Here is a 17,901-nt window from a genome sequence, read left to right as displayed (position 1 = left end):
ATCTAGTTTCCTTTTGTTCTTCGCTTCATCCAATCAGCATCAAGGAAAAGCCTTCAAGGGGGCGGGTCTTTCCCCTTTTAATGCCTGAAGGACTTAAGAGGGAGAAGTTTGAAACTCAGCCGCGGGGCTGTTTAAGTCATGCTCAACTTTGACCTGTTCGGTGATGAAATATAGTATAATATATATGTATAATTACGTCCGTTTTACTGTGCAAAGAAAGGTTTCGGGTAGACGGGACGTGTTTTTCCTCACCGCGTGCACCCTTGCAAGTAGCCCTGGAAGCACTGAGACGTGACCACGGAGAACGTAAAGAAAAAGCGTCGCAAAACGGGGGAACTACATTGTGGAAGTCGTTCGGCTTCGCAAGAATCCTTGTCGGCTGCTGGAGTTTCACAACTTCTCATTTGAAAAGGAAATGGTCGGACGGTTAAACTTTCCAAATGTTTGCGAAGAGGACCCGCTGGGCATGAGTTGCCGGGCTGACAGAGGGCTAGACAGCCCGGACTCCGGTTTACCGCCGAGCCCGAGCCCCAGCGCTTGGCTCTTGCCCCAGGACAAAGCCCGCGGCGTGAGTCCGGTACCGGAGGACGAAGGAAGCGGATCGCGGGTGGGTAACCGACTCTCTGTTCTTTGTCATTTTGTCACCGTCAGTCAGAGGTGTAGCCAGAAATGTTTCAGTGGGGTGGCCAGGGTGACACAAGACCTTAGTGAGGGATGCCCGTGCACGCATCCATCATTCTTTATCATGAAATCCACAGTCAGGGTGTCATTGGTACGTGCCATCAACAAGACCAATGTCACCAAAAAGAGCTTGAGAAAAGGAACACGTTTTGTTTAAATTTTGTTATGTTAAGGAAGTTATGACATTTTACAGACTTAAAGAGTGGCTTAAAAATGACCCCTTGTGTCCAATTCAAAACTATGGAATGCCCTGTGACTGTTTGTGCGAAACGGTTTGCGACTGTGTAGTGACAAGCAAGCGCGAAGCGAAGCATTTTAAGTCAAGGTAAGCATAGGGAACAACTGCAATTACCCTAAAATCCATCTCTGCAGTGCGACCCTCGTGGCCTGTGACTGACTGTGCAGAGCGGTGTGCGGCTGTGTAGGCACAACTAAAAGCAAAGAGAAGGATTTTGAGTCGAGATAAGCACTACTAGAATTCCCATAAATCCATCTCTGCCATGCCACCCCTGTCTGCCTATTATTTGTTTGGTTACCAGATTCACAATGGATGGCTGACTTATCTCGGTGGATGGCTCTCCTGCGTCTCCACCTATTCATAATTGTGCAACAAAAAATTGGCACCGTATTATTTCCTTCAGGATTGTACAAATTGTATGTAACTTGGTCTGCATGTGCCCCAATACCTCAGAACTAGGTGAGATATAAAGAAGCAAGTTAGATTTCAACACTTTTTGGGTGGACAAAAATTAGTTATCCCACCATGCCTGCAATGAACATAGAAATACTGAATGAAAATCATTACACTGAAAATAAGGAAACAGAGGGGATTCCACTGATACGTCATATACAGAAGATACTATATAATATAGATACATCATATCTAAAAAAAAAAGAAAGATGCGGAAAATCAATTTCTAACCAGCCAGTCGCATTTTTCTGAGAGGAATACTAACAGACCTGTGTGATGTGATCACACGAAAATGGCGTGATACTATCAGGAATTGTATACCTTCATTATGCTTCATGTCCAATTAACACCTTTAAAAACACATTTAGAAACTTTCTGTCGACTGAAAATGATATCACACATTTTGTGGGCACTCGTAACAATCAGTCTTAGCTCAGCTTGTGAATTTTAGATTTTAGAGATTTGTTTTTCAATTTTTCAACAGTGTCTCTGTTCAAATGCACGTGAAATGAAGTAACTCAATGGCTCACTTTAGAATAAGTTGAACCACACAAATGTACATCCTAATTTGCTTGATTACTTTTGTTTATTTTGCAGGTTTCAGCTTTGTCCTCTGGTTCCTTCCAGCCTTTGTCCTATGGGGAGGGTATAGCTATTGATCCTTTACCTCCTAAAGAAATAAGGTGGGTTGTGTTGAAAGGTTCTTCAATCCATCCATTCGTTTTCTATATTGTCACGGTGTTCAGGGTCTGTGTTCCGATGCTGGGCATTCGACTCTCGCCTGCAGCCTTGTTCTGCCAGTCTTTGGCGTCACATCAAAATGACATCACAATCACCGGAACCCCGAGCAATGACCAATCACGGCTCACCTGTTTTCAGAATTTTCTCATGTGACGTTTGCAAGCTGAGCCGTGATTGGGTGTGAACTGAACCCTGAGCAGCTGTGAAGTCATTTTCACTTGACAGCAAGTGGCAAAATGGCCGCCACCTCAGATGGTTTAAAAAAAAAAAAAAAAAAAATTGTGTTTCAATTGGTGGGGCCAGACAGAAAAATATTATTGTAAAGAATTATTGTAAATGTTTGGGTTGACTTCCGTTTTAAGAATAATATGACTTGAATATGAAGTAAAATGTAGTCCTCCAAATAATTACTTGAGTACTTAGTGAAAACTTACTTTAGTACTAATAACTAGAAAGTAACTTCTGATTTATTATTCTTTTCAACTTCAATAGAAAAAAAAAAATTACAATTACAGCTCACCTGTTTTCTGAAGCTGATTCATCATTAGTAATTAACTGAAACCTTAGTAACTGTGATGTCACTTTTAGTTGACAGAAGTGATAAAATGGCCGCCCCCTTAGATGGCTAAAAACGGGTGGATTTTACTGCTTAACTCATATTCCACAAACACAATATTCCTCAGAATGCCGTGTTTTGACTAGTGGGCCTTCATAGAGCATATTCTTGCTCGGCTCAGCTTCAAAAAGGTCAGCCGCGATTGGTCGTTACCAGAGCAGTTTTGATGTCATTTTCAGTTGACAGAAGTGACAAAATGGCCGCCCCAGAGATGGCTAAAAAGGGCTGGATTTTGCTGTTTAACTAATATTCCACAGAAGTAATATTAATCAGAATGCTGTGTTTCAACTAGTGGGCCTGCATAGAACATATTTTCCAAAAAAATATGTTTGGGTTGATTTCTCTTAAGGCAGCACTGTCCAATCTTGAAGACAACAGCTCAACGGCCTTTTTTCATCCACAGATACACCTCCTCAGTGCACTATGACTCGGACCGCCACTTCATCCAGAATGTGGCCCTGCAGCCGTGCGGTCAGGCCCTGGAGCGCTGCGCGCAGACCATCACAGCCGTGTCCCACAGCACCTGGCGTCATTATAAGACCATACTGGATTTCCAGCCCCGCCATCGGCCGCACAGCTTCACGAGCACCACCATCATCTACCCCAAGAAAACGAGCGCCGTGTACGCCACAGAGCTGAGCTACGACCGCCACCGACGAGCCACACGTTTCCTCTCCAGCGTGGAGTTAGAAGCAGCAGGAAGCTACCTCCGAAAGACAGAAGAGGTCGTTTCGATCAATCCTGTCCTGTAACGTAGCCATTGGCTGGCTGTCGCTGAGCCTGCTGTGTAGTAAATCTTTACATTTCAGTCGCTCGTTAATTTTTTTTTTTTTTTTTATGCCAGTGAACCAGGAGCACATGTGCCTTGTTTAATACAGCAGAGATGTAAAGACATAGTCTGAAATAGAAGTCATATCCATTCATTCCATGTCTTTATTATTCTGCTTGTGGATGAGTCATCCATTAGAAATGACCTTTTATATTAATTTCCAGATATACTATATCTGTCTCAGTCTTTGTTTTTGCGGTTCTCGCCCAGCGGCGGCTAATGACTTGCCCTCCATTGAAGCCTCCCATCAAATTGGTCACTGCCTGATGTGAAACATTATTTCGAATGAGAGCGAAGACTGATGACAACTGTACCAGTTAACGTAAGGAAGACAAATTCACTGTTGCGCGGGGGTTTTGGTGTATGCTCAGAAATCACTCACTTAAGATACCTGAACTGCACAAAGGATACTTGGTTATAAGGGATTTTATTTATTACAATTTTTTTTTGCATTTCTGCACTAAATTAGCACAAATGAAGCTCTTCCCAGCCTTTATTCTAGACATTAACAAATGCATTATACTAATGTTGGTGGATTCGAGTAACCATTCAGTATGAGTAAGCTTTTGTAGAAATGACTTATGTATGTGACATAGATGGAACATGAGTCTTAATTGAAGTGACAAATACAGTATTGTTTATCTCTCATTGGCCTACATGTGAAAAGTAACATACTGTATTCTACTTCACTTTGAGTTTGAGTGGAATTTGTATTTATTCTTTTTAAGGTTTTAATATCTGAGATTTTATCACCTGATGAGTTTATCTTGTCAATTGAACAGCATTTGCGGTGTTTTGTGTTCTGTGCCTCACTGATGTTTCATGCTCATTTTGCTATTGTTGACTTATTTGCTGCCAATTTGAAATAAACTAATTCAAGCTCAATATATATATTTTGGGGGGGATGGAGGATAGGCGGTATAGAAGTTTAGATGGATGGATGGACGGATGCGGTTACTACATAAAAAATAAAAATACACACACAGACATTAAGTCATCTAACAGACCTTTTGACATTGAATAAGCCCTACTATTTACAACCCGCATCAATAATGGTATAAATAAATAGATGGCTAATCAATATATCTACCAATTAAATTAACTAACACAGCTGTTGCGAAATCATGTCTAAGATTAAACAGTTGAGATTTTTTTCCGTAGCGTTTGAGCGCCTCCTAGTGACCAGAGAGTGCAATGGTTTCAATTTAGAGGAAGACCAACGTCCATGTAAAGCAACATCGTGTTTATTGAATACAGTAGTTAAAGATTAATTATATAAATTGTCATTTCGAAGCACAAATGTTTTGTTTTGAATAATTTAAAAAATGTGTTTCCACCCGGTCTCGAACCGGGGACCTTTCGCGTGTTAGGCGAACGTGATAACCACTACACTATGGAAACTGGTTGTGTTGTGTCAACTGCTGCCTTCAAATAGAATAAAACATAAGGGTGTACATGCAGAAGCGGTACAGATAATGGATGGATTTATGGGACGTGCTTTAATCCACCGGGGCGGGATGGCTCAGTTGGTGGTTTCCCAACCGAGAGGTTGTAGAGGTCGATCCCAAGTGACCGTTACCAAACTAACACTCGCTTGAATTTACTCGTGTTTTCTGTCTTGTCACATTTTTCTAATTGGTATTCAACTGTCAGGCAATTATTATTATTAATTATTATTATTATTATTATTTAGAAACATACTGTATTTTGAGTTTGATTACGTAATTTCCCAAAAGCCACTCCCACATGCATGGTTTCAGCATGGTGGACGAAAGATTCCTGTTGCTCATGTGTTCGAAGCTAAATGTTTGCTAGCATCCGTAGATTTACCACTGTAAGGACGTGTTTGCAAAACTGTGCTTGTATGTGATTTGAATCGGTCAAAGCCAAAGTGACACGGTGCTTCGCCAGCGAGTAGGCACTGAGCGGCGTTAGCAGGTTATGCTAAGTGCTAACGCTATATCTTTGAAAGAATGAAGACCACTAACCACAACAACGTCATGGGCATGTTTGAAGAAGGAAATGTGGTAAAGATTTGCGCGCCAATGGTTCGGTATTCAAAGTAAGTTTGATCCTTTTTTGTTTATTTTTGTCTCTGTGTTTACTTCTGCGAAAGACATGTCCTGTTGCGAAGTTCTACACTACTGCATTCTACAACCAACAGTAAAATCATCGGTGAATCATAAACCTGTGCTATCATTTCTCCACAGACTGGCTTTCAGGTCTTTGGTAAGGAAGTACAACTGTGACATTTGCTTCACGCCAATGATTGTTGCGTCTGACTTTGTGCGATCCATCAAAGCCAGAGACAGTGAATTCACTACTAACGAGTGTGAGTAGGAGTAATTCAGGCAGTGTTGAGTGTTACTAATCGATAGTGAGCTGTTTTTTTGGAGTAATTCAGGCAGTGTTGAGTGCTACTAATCGATTGTGAGCTGGGTTTTTTTATATGTTGTAATGTAATTTTTTTTTACATAGGTGACAGACCTCTGATTGTGCAGTTTGCTGCCCACGATGCTCAGACTCTGGTTGATGCAACGTGTGCAGTTGCCCCTTTCTCGGATGGAGTTGACCTGAACTGTGGATGCCCCCAGAGGTGCATATCTACTCAGCACGCCCAACTGTTCACAATTTAAGGAACAGATTAGAGGTGTCAAAATTAAGTGATTAATCAACAACTATAGTATTAATCAAGTTTATCGTTAAGAGCAATTGTTTAACTTAAACGTGTCCAAATCTTCTGATTTGAGCTTCTTCACAGTAATTATTTTCTGACCTCTGTCCTATGTGAAAGTAGACTGATTATATATTGTTTAATAATCTAAAGACATTTGCGAACATCTTCTTATAATTTGGAAAACAATGACCGAACCAGTACCTGAGTCATAAAATTGTAACCAGTTATTCGATTATTAATCGTTCGAATAAATTATACTAAAATTATTCAATAGTGACAGCCCTAGAACAGATTAAACAACTTCAATCGCCAAAATTACAAATACTCCCACAAACATAAACATTGGACAGTGACAAAACATAAGTAAACAATAATACATAAATAAAACAACTATATTAAACATTGCAAACTATTTGCTGATTCTTTCCCCATGCTGATTTGAATGAAGGTAACCTCTACTCCACTGCCTACTGTCAGCATTAAAAAAAAAAATATCATGTTTTCATTTTCATCTAATTATTCAGGCAATCTAATTATTTTAGGTGATTTCATTGTGATTTTTGTAATGTCTTAATATTTTGTTTTGCTTTTAATGTTTTACGTAAAGCACTTTGAATTGTCTTGTACATGAAATATGCTATATGAATACATTTGACTTGCCCTGCCTTTCTTTCAGATGGGCCATGTCTGCAGGATATGGCGCATGCCTTATCAACAAGCCTGAATTGGTTAAAGACATGGTCAGACATGTCAGGAACCAAGTGGACAATCCCAACTATACCACATCAATTAAAATAAGGTAAAAGAGAAACCTATTCAGACCTGATTGAAAAAAGATAATAATTACATTTAATGTGTAGAATTCACAACGACCTGAGGAAGACAATTGATCTGTGCCAGAAGGCTGAGTCAGCGGGTGTATCGTGGATAACAGTGCACGGTCGTACATCGGATGAGCGCCACCAGCCAGTCCACTACGATGCCATAAAGACAATCAAAGACAGCGTGTCCATTCCGGTCATTGCAAACGGGGACATCAAGTACCCATGCGATGTGGAGTCTATTCACCAGCTCACTGGTGTTGATGGTGAGGCTTTTTTTTTTGTTTTGTTTTAATAAAAATTGATTTGGTGACAATATTCATTTTAAATTAATTTCCCGCTTATCCTTTTTAGGTGTGATGGTCGCGCGAGGTTTGCTCGCTAACCCGGCCTTGTTCGCGGGGCATGAAGACACACCTTTGGAGTGTATATGGGACTGGGTGGACATCTCTGTACAACAGGGCACTCCATTTACGTGCTTTCACAATCATCTCATCTACATGCTTGAGAGGGTTAGCTCCCAGCCTGAGAGAAAAGTATTCAATTCTTTATGTAGTACATCAGCTGTAATAGACTACCTGCAGAGTACATACGGTTCAGTGCATGATTTGGGAACATGAACATCCATCCATTTTCTATTGCATTTGTCTCAATAGGATCGCGGGCGAGCTGGAGCTTATCCCTGCTGACTTTGGGGCAGGGCAAGGGGAGGGACAAGCCTAAAAGGTCACTGGCTTACGTTTACATGGGCGAAACCCAAACGTTTTTTTTGTTTTTTTTCAAAAATATGTTCTATGCAGGCTGACTAGTTGAAACAAGCCATTCTGATAAATATTGTGTTTGTGGAATAAGAGTTAATCCGCCCATTTTTAGCCATCTCCGGGGGCAGCCATATTGCCACGCCTGTCGATTGAAAATGACATCACAGTTGCTCAGGTAACGACCAATCACAGCTCACCTGTTTTCTGAAGCTGAGAAAAATAAAGTAAAATAATTTATTTTCTCAATACAATTATTCATGCTCATTTTTTTATTCTATCATTAATAATGTCATTACATTTAATACCCTGAACAGGATAAAGGTGATAAAAAATGGATGGATTGATGAGCCAATTATCGGTCAAAAGAAAAATGTAAAATTAAAACAGTTACTGTGTTTTATATAATTTTTTAAATTTTAATAGAAAAATAATTCATGCACATTTTAATTTTATTTATAATTTAATTTTAAATAATTGCCCAGTTAACCACTCTTCATCCTGCTAATTTGTGGTCAGTTGTACTGTTTATAATAAATGTATGGATTTAACTCCTCTGTGTTGATGTCGCTAGTTTTGTTCTCTGTGACAGAAACGGTTGCGAGCCGTATAAAACATATTACATGTGATATAATACTGAGTTGTGGTGGTTCAAGCGACTTGTTTACACATTCACAGGCTTATTAATCTGAACAACATTTACAAACGAAGAACATCAATACTATAAAATGATTTTTGACTGGACCTGGCCAGACGGAAGTCAGTTCCTTTCACAGTAAGAGCAATTTGGGAGAACTAAATGCGCCATTACTGGACACAAAAATAATTTATTCAATAGCAAACAGTATTTTGGATAGTTCGATTTAAAACATTTTTGTTGGAACGAGTATTTTTACAACAATGCGCACCACACGACTACCTTGAGTTTTAATTTGAAAGGAAGCACCGGAAGACATGCTTCTTACCGGATGTATTGGAGGCTGGAGCGGTTGCATGAAGCAGGAAGTGTGGCAAGCAGATCGACAGAGGTAACTTTTTATGCTCCCAATATTGTTTTATTAAAAAGTTTGTTCAGTCGTCGATTGCGTCCTTTCCTGGTAAGTCAACAAGGCATATTCTTCAAAGAGCATGTACAAAGCGCGTTCTTATCTTTTTTAACTAAAGCAAGTTTGGAAGTTTGGGTATACGCAGTTACTTAATGTCCCATCATGCTAAAACGTAAAGCAAGCGCGATTAATTTTCTCATGTGGCCGTGGCCGTCCCTTTTTATGAGGAGTATATTGCGTCACATTGTTGCTTGTGACGTTGTTGCGCCGTGTAATGTAATGTGCGCTCAAGAGTGTTGAGCCATGAAGTGTAAGTATAGTGAAGATGGACCACGCCTTCTATTGAACCTGTCCTAAATACCGAATTGGTTGTAGAACCGGTGTGCGCTAATCGTGCCCTTTTGCATTCTTTCAAGTTGACCTCACCTCTTAAGGATGACGCTACAATGGACCGCTGTGGCTCTCTTCCTCTATATGGAGATGGGATTCCTTGTCATCCTCTGTCTACCCTTCATCTCAGCTAAGAGGTGATGCACAAGCACAATGTTTTATAAGTAACTTACTGCGTAGGTTTAAAAAAAAAAGTCAAAAACACACGCGCATACATCTATTTTAAACTATTTTATTTCCTTTGTTGTACATATGCTCGTAATGTAAGTAAAGTGTGCACATTATGACACAGCCCATGTTACGCGTTCTTTGTATTTTCCTTAAGTTTGGATGCCCTTTGGCAGATCTGCAGTGAACCACTGCCTATTCGTGGTTCACCATTCACAAGCTCACTTAGCATCTTCCTTGTGGAACCTATTAGCTATTCACTGAAGAACTCACCCATTTACATGTTTTGTAACTTTTCCCAAGGCGCCATGTTAGAAAAGAGGTAGCTAACGTTTTGTCCGACAACAGAGCGAGCTGAAGTTCGCTTCACGTCACCGTTGTGGAGTACGTGGCTCGACCTGCCTTGGTAGACCACATCCATAAAGACTTGTGATTGGAAATAATGAATGTTTAGCATTTGAAGTTACTCCAAACGCATCCCACACCACAGTTAACTCACTCAGTATAATGTTTTATTTTTTTCCTGCCTATGATTGGAAGGAGGGAGTCTGCATCAAATTAAGCCCGGTAATCAGAATGTTTGTACGTGCGTTTCAGGTGGCAGACCGTTTTCAAGTTGAAGATCTGGAGCCCTGTTGCACGCTTTTGGAACAAAGTCTTTCTTACAATGATTATCATACTTATTGTCCTTTTCCTCGGTAAGTGCAGTTATAGATGTTCAGCATTTATTTAAAAAAAAAAAAAAAAAAAAAAAAATATATATATATATATATATATATAATAACTGTTTTTTTAGTTCTTATTTTATTGTTTTGCCTTTTAGCTTCAGTTGTTTTTAGTTTTTTAGCTTTGGGTGACCTCCACACGATGCTCTGCTCCTGCTTTGTTAGATGCAGTCCGCGAGGTGAGAAAGTACTCTGTGAAAAATCTCGGCACGGACGCCAAACTGATGCCCAACATGCATGACCACATGCACATGAAGCTTTTCCGAGCTCAGCGGAACCTTTACATCTCGGGCTTCGCTGTCTTCCTCTGGCTGTGAGTTTTTGCTCCACTCTTGCAGATCAAAAATAAATAGGCCTGTCAGTTTAAACATTTATTTATTTATTTATTGTATATGAAGGGTTATGAAGCGAGTGGTTACCTTGATTAACCAATTGGCTTCAGTGTCTGGGACCACTGCGGCACTGCAGGAGCAGGTTGAAAATGCAAACAAAGCCGCCAACAAGTGCTTGGAAGACAACGAGCTGCTGAAGAAGGTACCCTCCACTCATAGATAAGAGGAGTGTAAGGAAAACCGATTTGAATTGGAGAATTGGTTTTGATTTAAAACATGTGAGTGTGTGCATACATGAACAAATGAATCGGTCTCAATATAGAGGTGAATCGGTCAAAAGCTGATCAAAAGTCGTAAATTGGTTTGATGTTTTTGATGATTTTTTTTGTTTTGTTTTGTTTCTTGGAATTTAATTAACTTAAATCGTTTGGGCTTTGGAGTGCTTTTACATGTTTTTACCACATGACAAAATCGACAAATACTCTTGTGTGTAACCTTTGATAATCCCTTTAAAGGAAAATAAAAAGTTCATTCGTCTTGTAAAATCAACAAGAAACTCATTGCGTCATACGCTCTCGAACTGCGCCATACCACGTCAAATCAAATCGTAATCCCACTGAATCGGACCAAGCAAATTGTTCCACTTTAACTGGATGAATAGTGCGCTTCCACTCAACTTCGTCCCAAACGACCTTGACCCCACAGAGGCCCTTTTAAATGACAACGTATGCACTTTTGAAGAACCGTTCACTATCACCTGGCTTTTTATTAACCGTGCTTGACATTGTCATTCCAGACTCTGATGGAGGGCTCAGGAGACAAGGCAACTGCAGAGGGCATGGAGCTGTTGAGGAAAGAGGTGGAGAAACTGAAAGAAGAACTGAAGACTTCAGGAGACGGTTCGTGTCATTTGACCTTTGTTTCATATTGATACTTACTCAGTGAGGAACATGGGCCTGTTTGGATAAACATGCGTCACTAATTCGCTTGTCTCTAAACCAGTGTTTTTCAAACTGTGTGCAGCGTGCCCGCGAGATATTGTCAGGTGTGCCGTGGGGAATTATCTAATTAGTCCGGTCTAGCGCCAGGCAGCGTAATCGTGTCTTTACCACATTGTAGTACTCTCCCATACCAGCAGGTGGCAGCAACAGCGGCAGTAGGTAGCTAATTGTCTTTGTTTAGAGACAAGCGAATTAGTGACGCATGTTTATCCAAACAGGCCCATGTTTCACACTATCAATATGAAACATTATAAAATATTTTTTTCTTTGTGTTTATTTAATTCCTATTCAAGAAGTTATAATATAACGTCATTCTTCAATGTTCAAAAATGCTTATATAAACAATATAACACTTATATTGTTAAATTAAGCTTTTTTTTTTTCTTTTTTTTTTCACAATTTCAGCTGCTGTTGTGCGGCGGGATTTTTTCAATGAAAGAAATGTGCCATGACTCCAAAAAGTTTGAAAAACACTGCGATTGGCTGGCAACCAGTGCAGGGTGTGCAGGTTACATGTTGCCCAACTAGCAGTGAAAGCGTCTTGTTAGCATCTTTGTGTGTTTGTGTGTCGGCGGACTTCACAATTAAGGCCATTCATTGGCATCCCTTCCCTCGAGCATGTCAGCGCGTGTGCCAGCCCGGTTGCACAAACTGCCGCTCGCCACGGCGGTCAAACAAACCAAATGTCGTTTCACAATCCCTCCTTTTTTTTTTTTTTACCCATTTGCGTCGTCTGCTCAACCACGGCAGAGCCACTGGCTCCGCTGTTTACTTTTTATCTCTGATGTGTGTAAAATGCAGCACTGAAGAAGTCCGAGTGCGATGCGGATGGATGGAAGAAACGGACGGACGGTCTTGCCAAGGAGTACGACAGACTGCTAAAAGAACATCAGGAGCTTCAGGTGATGCTTTTTCCTAAAAAGCAGCTTTACGTTTGCGGCATTCCCCAACAACTGCAGACTTTTCCCCGTGTGCTCCTTTGTCTTGCAGAATGTTCAAAGTCCTGTAAACAAAAAAGAAGACTAACCATCGGAACACGTTCCCCGCGCAGCTTGTGACAAAGCCCAAATGACGCCTGAAGTACACACGAGCTTTTGAATGGAGCACATTTTTCATGTTTTGGGGTCGTCTGGCGCCTGACTATCTTAAAGTGGAGTTTCACGCCCGCTTTCCTGTTTCTGTCTGGCAGTGCGACTATGAGGATTGCTGCTCGAGCCAATGCTCTCTATTTTTAGTTTGGGACTTTTCTGGAGCATGCCATCATGGTTTTTACAGGAAAAAAGATACCCGTTAAGATTGCTTTCAGTTTAGTCATTCTCAGAAGTGATCCGTTTTTCTTTTGGGTGTTTCTAAATCTCCGAATGGCTCGTTCCTTTATTCCCGACCTGCATCACTTGTGAAATGTTGCAGCTCTCACAAGTTTACATTTATTTGGATGTAGCACACATGCACTGTCAAATCATTATGTCTTCATTAATTTTAGTGGTGAAGCATCGTGGTAACGATGTCTTAAATTGAATGTTGTCAAATGGAAAAAAATGGAAGTGGTAACACTTTGTCACAGAATTTTTTTTTGTGGTGTGTTATGGTGACAGTGCGTGAGCTTAACTTCATGGGATATTGCGTGTTTTTTGTAACGGTTGCCCCCCACCCCCCCAGCCCTCCTCAAATTCACCATTGACTACATTTACATGCAGTCAATATTCAGGTTAAGGTCAGAGTTACGATTTCTCAGTCATTCCTGTACTACAAAGACCAAGATTCTTTGCGGGTGAGCATGCACAGAGTGTCCCGTGCAATCGGAATATTCCGTTTGCCGTTATACGTGCACGCATATTTGGGTTGGAAAGGGAGTAACCCAGGCACACTTTTTGTTTGAACGGGTTATTCCGACTAACCCAAAGCGGGATTTTGACCTTAACCCGAATATTGACTGCATGTAAATGTAGTCATTGTTTCACTTAATCTATTGGAAATGGGCAATATGCGTACCTTGCTCATTTTTTGGGTCATGTATTGTCACATGTATCTGTAACATGTCAAGAAGATGCAGAATGTTGTTGTTTTTTAAAAAAAAGTTGGCATCTTATAAAAAAGCACCCCAACACATTTTTTGGATTGGGTATTAAAATTTTTATTACTTGCAAGGTATTTCCTGTTTTTGGCATTTTTACAAAAATAAGCCTTAAAGATTAAATACATTCAGAATTTTTAAGGCAAATTACATTATGGATAATTCCTTCTGGTTGCCACTATTAGTCTGTACTTGTGCCTGACAGCCAAATTCAGCTGAACCATCCATTCTATTATCGTCGCTCTCCTGTGAAAAACACGTGTCCAATTTTGGAATGAAAAAAAAATGTTAATGCGATGTCTGCAGGTCGAAACACCATTCACGTAAAAATAAGAAAAATGGGGGCGAGGGGGAATGGACATAAGTGTTTTTCACAGGACATCAACATTATAGCATTTAGCCTCCGTAGGGATAAAGGCTTACAAAACTATTCTATGACATTAATGTACATATTCTGAATGCGCAATTGCTAAGTATATCAGGAGGATGACCACTCTCCTCTCCGTAAGAAAAAAAAAAAAGAAGTCGAACATCATGTACAGTATGCTGGGTTTTGGCATAAGCTTCTGCGCACTCATGCCAACCAGAACCCCCCCCCCCCCCCAAAAAAAAAACAAGTAACAAAACAAAGTCACTAGTGTGAAGTCTAACAATGTCGAGGTAGAGCTAAATACGTATCAGCAATATAAACTATTTGTCACAGTCAAACCATTGGTCGAACGCGGAAGGTGACGTTTGGCAAAGTTTATGGCATGGAAACTACGGCTAGGTTCACACCGCAGGTCTCAGTGCTCAATTAGGATTTTTTTTTTAAAAATCAGAATTTTTGTGTAAGCGTTCAGATTACATTACAAATGCGACCTCGGTCTTGTTTGCTGTATGAACACATGCGTCACCAAAGTGACCCGCATGCGCAGAAGAGACGATGTCACTACCGACCTTTGTGTTTGCGGAAGTAAATTCGGTCATTTATACGGTGAAGCGATTAGGTAGGAGGTAGAAATAAATACAGTATTTGGGGAAAATCACAAGGCGACGCTTTAATATCTCATTTCCTGGAGACATCACAAACGATGACGTCACGTTATAGCCGTGCGTAAAAAATTAATCGATCTGAGGCGTGGCTGAATTACTACGATCGCCATAAATGCTCACTTTATGCTTCATGTTTCAAGTGGGATTAAATTAAAGTAAAATATAAAGTCGATAGTGTTACTCAAAACAACTTTGCAGATTCCATCCCATGCTGCCTGCGCAGAGCGCATTTTGGGCTCCGGATGACGTCAACGTCTGATATATGCGACCTGGCCGTTCAGACCGCCGTCGCATTGGAAAAGATCGGATACGTATCCGTTCTAGGACCACATATGCAAGCGACCCAGGTCGGATTTGAAAAAAAAAATCATAATTGAGCCGTTCAGACTATCAAAAAAAAAAATCAGATCTGGGTCGCATTTCCTTGCGGTGTGAACCTAGACTACACGGAACAGACAAGCATAACATTAGGCTAATCACATTAGGCTAATGACATGGAGCAAAACAGTTCCAGTGCTGTAAGATATTCAGGTCAACTAGGTCAACCATACCACATGACTTGAAATAAAAAAGAAATAAGACTGCTGTACACTCAAAATATTCTGAGGATAAAGTTGCAATTAAGTGTAAACACAGTGTCATTTTAGTCTTAACATTAGCATAATAAAAGCCTGCTACACAGAACAAAAGACAAGCATATAGGCTAATCACATTAGGCTAATGTCATGTTTGTCTTCTGTTCTTCTCACCCTGGTGACTACAAATATGCCGTTTTGAGAATGTAAATGTCATTAGGCGTCTGTTAGCAAAGCAAGGCGCTGCCTAGAACCGTTGCTAAGCAGTGTCAAATTGGTCTGGAATTACATTATGGATCCACCAATGGCAGCGCGGTGCTATTAGCGCTTAGCACATTTGCCGTATGATTCTGAGGTTAAAGTTTGAACTATCAGCTCTGTCTTTACTGTGCGGAGTTTTCATGTTCTCTCTCTGCTTTTACTGGCTACATCCCACATTAAAAAAAATGCTAGCTATGAGTTAGGACCCAAAATAGATAAATCATTGGATCCACGATGCTAGTTGTTAGCATTGTTAAGATAGCCAATTTGGTGGGCCGGGTCAAAGTCCAATAAATGTGGAGGGTGGGTCCTATTGTATTTCTGACCTTGTGCTGATGTAGGGCAACCGTCTTCCTTGCAGGAGACTGGCCTCTAATATGACAATCCACACACACAACCACAGTACTGTATGTCACCCCTTCAAGGCACTTTCAGGCACAAAACATTGAGCGTTTTCTGGGGTGGGTTGGCTGCAGTGATGTTCCCTGTATACGCAGCATATACAGTAGGTCTGTTGTATTCAGTCGCTGTAATTTCTCCGTATTACAGCCCTTAAGATCCCTTTGTCCTCCTGGACTGTCCTCATACTCAAATTCTTGAAACGACTCTTATTACACAGTACACAACAAAATCCTTCACACTGGGCCCGTCAGATCCTGTCATCTGTCTACTATACAGTATGTCCTTTGCTCAGAAGGTCTGGCAATGGTTTCCCAATCCACAAACATATATTTCAACTCTTACACCAGGGACGCCGTATGGGGGGAGAAAAATGATGACGATTCCAAGGCAGACTGGGGCCTTAGAAAATAGTATTTTGAATGGGGATTTCGTAAGCTGTTGCACCAAATCCTTGGCGGAAACCCTGTCCTCCCCAATATTGTTGGCTAACGCTATTATTTTTTATTTGTATTTTTTGCTCAGTTCTGTTTTCTCTTTCACCTCTTAAACCTTGTACTGTCCAGCAGCAGTTCCCCCCAAAATACATGTCCATGCCATACAAACTGCAATGGAGGGAGGATGTCAAAACTTAATAGCAAAACAGTTCCGGTGCTATAAGATATTCAGGTCCACCATACAGCATGACTGGATGCCTGAATTTAAAAAAAAAAAAAAAAAAGGACTGCTGTGCACTCAAAATATTCTGAGGATAAAGTTGTAATTAAGCGTAAACACAGTGTTATTTTAGTCTAACATTAGCATACTTTTTTTTTTTAATGAAAAAAAAGTAACTCGTAAAAGTAAACTCGTTATTTTATGAGTCAAAGTGTGAGAATTCAGTAATGTTAAAAAAAAAATCACAATTGTAGAGGAAAAGCTTGTTTTTTGACAATAGCATAAGCTTAACCCTCACAGTGTTTGGGCACATCAACGCCAGTATGAAATGTAAGAACTAAAAATTAAAATGATCTCTGTTGTTGGGCTTGTTCATCTAACCAGGAATGTTTTTAACAAATTAATGACGAATGAATATCTGTCTGATGTCTGGTCTAGAATAAAGAGAGAGAGAGAGAGAGAGAGCAGCAGTCAGTCTCAGAGTTTAGCATTTAGGCAAATCGTGTTATGTATACCGTTTTTCGAGGAAAACACTTGTTGGCGGTATGTTCCTGATTATTCAAGAAGATCATTTTATTTTTTAAATCAAATTTGAAAGGGCCTCAATTATTCACAGATTTGCAGGCTGGTGAGGTCCCTATGCCCTGCGAATAGCGGGAGTCCACTATGTGGCATTCACTTGTTAAAATTACAATTACAATTTGATTCGTGTAATATTCCAACTTTTTTCTTAAAAAAAAAAAAAAAAAAAAAGATTACTTTATTCTCCCAATACTGACGTTTCCCTCTTAACATTACACTTTTATTCTGCTGACGCTACAGCTTTTTTCTTTCTTACTGTATTTTTTTTCAGAGTTATATTATTCCTTTATACATAAAAACAGTGTTACACTAATATGGTGGCCGTCAGGGGCAAACGCGCTGCAAACGGCCGAACGCTACAAACAGAGGAATGCTGCAAACAAACAAAATAATTTAAATAAAATGATGCAACAAAAAAGACAAGACACACACACGCTAAATAAAAAAAAAGAACATAGAAAACAAGTACAAAACAAAAACGCTGCAAGAAAGGCTGCAAATGGCCAAATGATGCAAACAACACGTAAGAAAGAAACGCTGCAATCACAACAACAAAGTGGAAACAAACATTACAAACTACAAAACACATGCAAAAATAAAAAAATAATAAAAAAAAAGCGACGGCAAGGAGTCCACGCCACTAAACGGAAGTTTGCCACTAGGGGGCACCGCTGGACCAGTCCTGTGAGACCAGCTCCTCCTGTGAGACCCGAGCGGGATTGCTTGATTAGTATCTACTGTAGACTCATTTTTTCCCCAAGTCTGAGAAAAATCAACACTAAAATACAGTACAGTTTACTGTAGTTAAGTACTGTACTGCATTGGTGTGACAGTATTTACAG

General features: G+C 40.2%; 3 protein-coding genes and 1 non-coding gene across 5 annotated transcripts; 3 read left to right on the top strand and 1 right to left on the bottom strand.

Moving 5' to 3' along the window:
* The first annotated feature begins 70 nt into the window (after positions 1-70).
* Positions 71-4,435, top strand: rflnb (refilin B). The gene is made up of 3 exons (XM_086035913.1): positions 71-607; positions 1,970-2,055; positions 3,133-4,435. Exons 1-3 carry the CDS (start codon positions 416-418, stop codon positions 3,479-3,481), a joined length of 627 nt encoding a protein of 208 aa, XP_085892039.1. The 5' UTR covers positions 71-415; the 3' UTR covers positions 3,482-4,435.
* Positions 4,436-4,886: 451 nt separating this feature from the next.
* trnav-aac (transfer RNA valine (anticodon AAC)) lies at positions 4,887-4,959 on the bottom strand. The gene has a single exon. It is a non-coding gene; the product is annotated as a tRNA-Val (tRNA).
* A 324-nt stretch (positions 4,960-5,283) lies between these two features.
* On the top strand, positions 5,284-8,365 carry dus4l (dihydrouridine synthase 4-like (S. cerevisiae)). Its single transcript, XM_086035798.1, has 6 exons — positions 5,284-5,620; positions 5,769-5,890; positions 6,037-6,154; positions 6,912-7,034; positions 7,096-7,322; positions 7,411-8,365. Exons 1-6 carry the CDS (start codon positions 5,532-5,534, stop codon positions 7,674-7,676), a joined length of 945 nt encoding a protein of 314 aa, XP_085891924.1. The 5' UTR covers positions 5,284-5,531; the 3' UTR covers positions 7,677-8,365.
* A 380-nt stretch (positions 8,366-8,745) lies between these two features.
* Positions 8,746-13,627, top strand: bcap29 (B cell receptor associated protein 29). 2 transcript variants are annotated; one of them, XM_086036400.1, is made up of 8 exons: positions 8,746-8,842; positions 9,277-9,387; positions 10,016-10,116; positions 10,309-10,456; positions 10,542-10,677; positions 11,272-11,374; positions 12,278-12,378; positions 12,467-13,627. In XM_086036400.1, exons 2-8 carry the CDS (start codon positions 9,296-9,298, stop codon positions 12,500-12,502), a joined length of 717 nt encoding a protein of 238 aa, XP_085892526.1. In that variant the 5' UTR covers positions 8,746-8,842; positions 9,277-9,295; the 3' UTR covers positions 12,503-13,627. The 2 variants fall into 2 exon arrangements, with proteins under 2 accessions (XP_085892526.1, XP_085892527.1); XM_086036401.1 differs by having other exon boundaries at positions 8,820-8,911.
* Positions 13,628-17,901: the final 4,274 nt, after the last annotated feature.

Source organism: Filicampus tigris, chromosome 7 (assembly GCF_054856515.1).
Source record: "Filicampus tigris isolate MCC_2025a chromosome 7, RoL_Ftig_1.0, whole genome shotgun sequence".
Taxonomy (NCBI): Eukaryota; Metazoa; Chordata; class Actinopteri; order Syngnathiformes; family Syngnathidae; genus Filicampus; species Filicampus tigris.
Note: the sequence above shows the minus strand (reverse complement) of the source record. Positions and strands in the feature narration are given on the sequence as shown.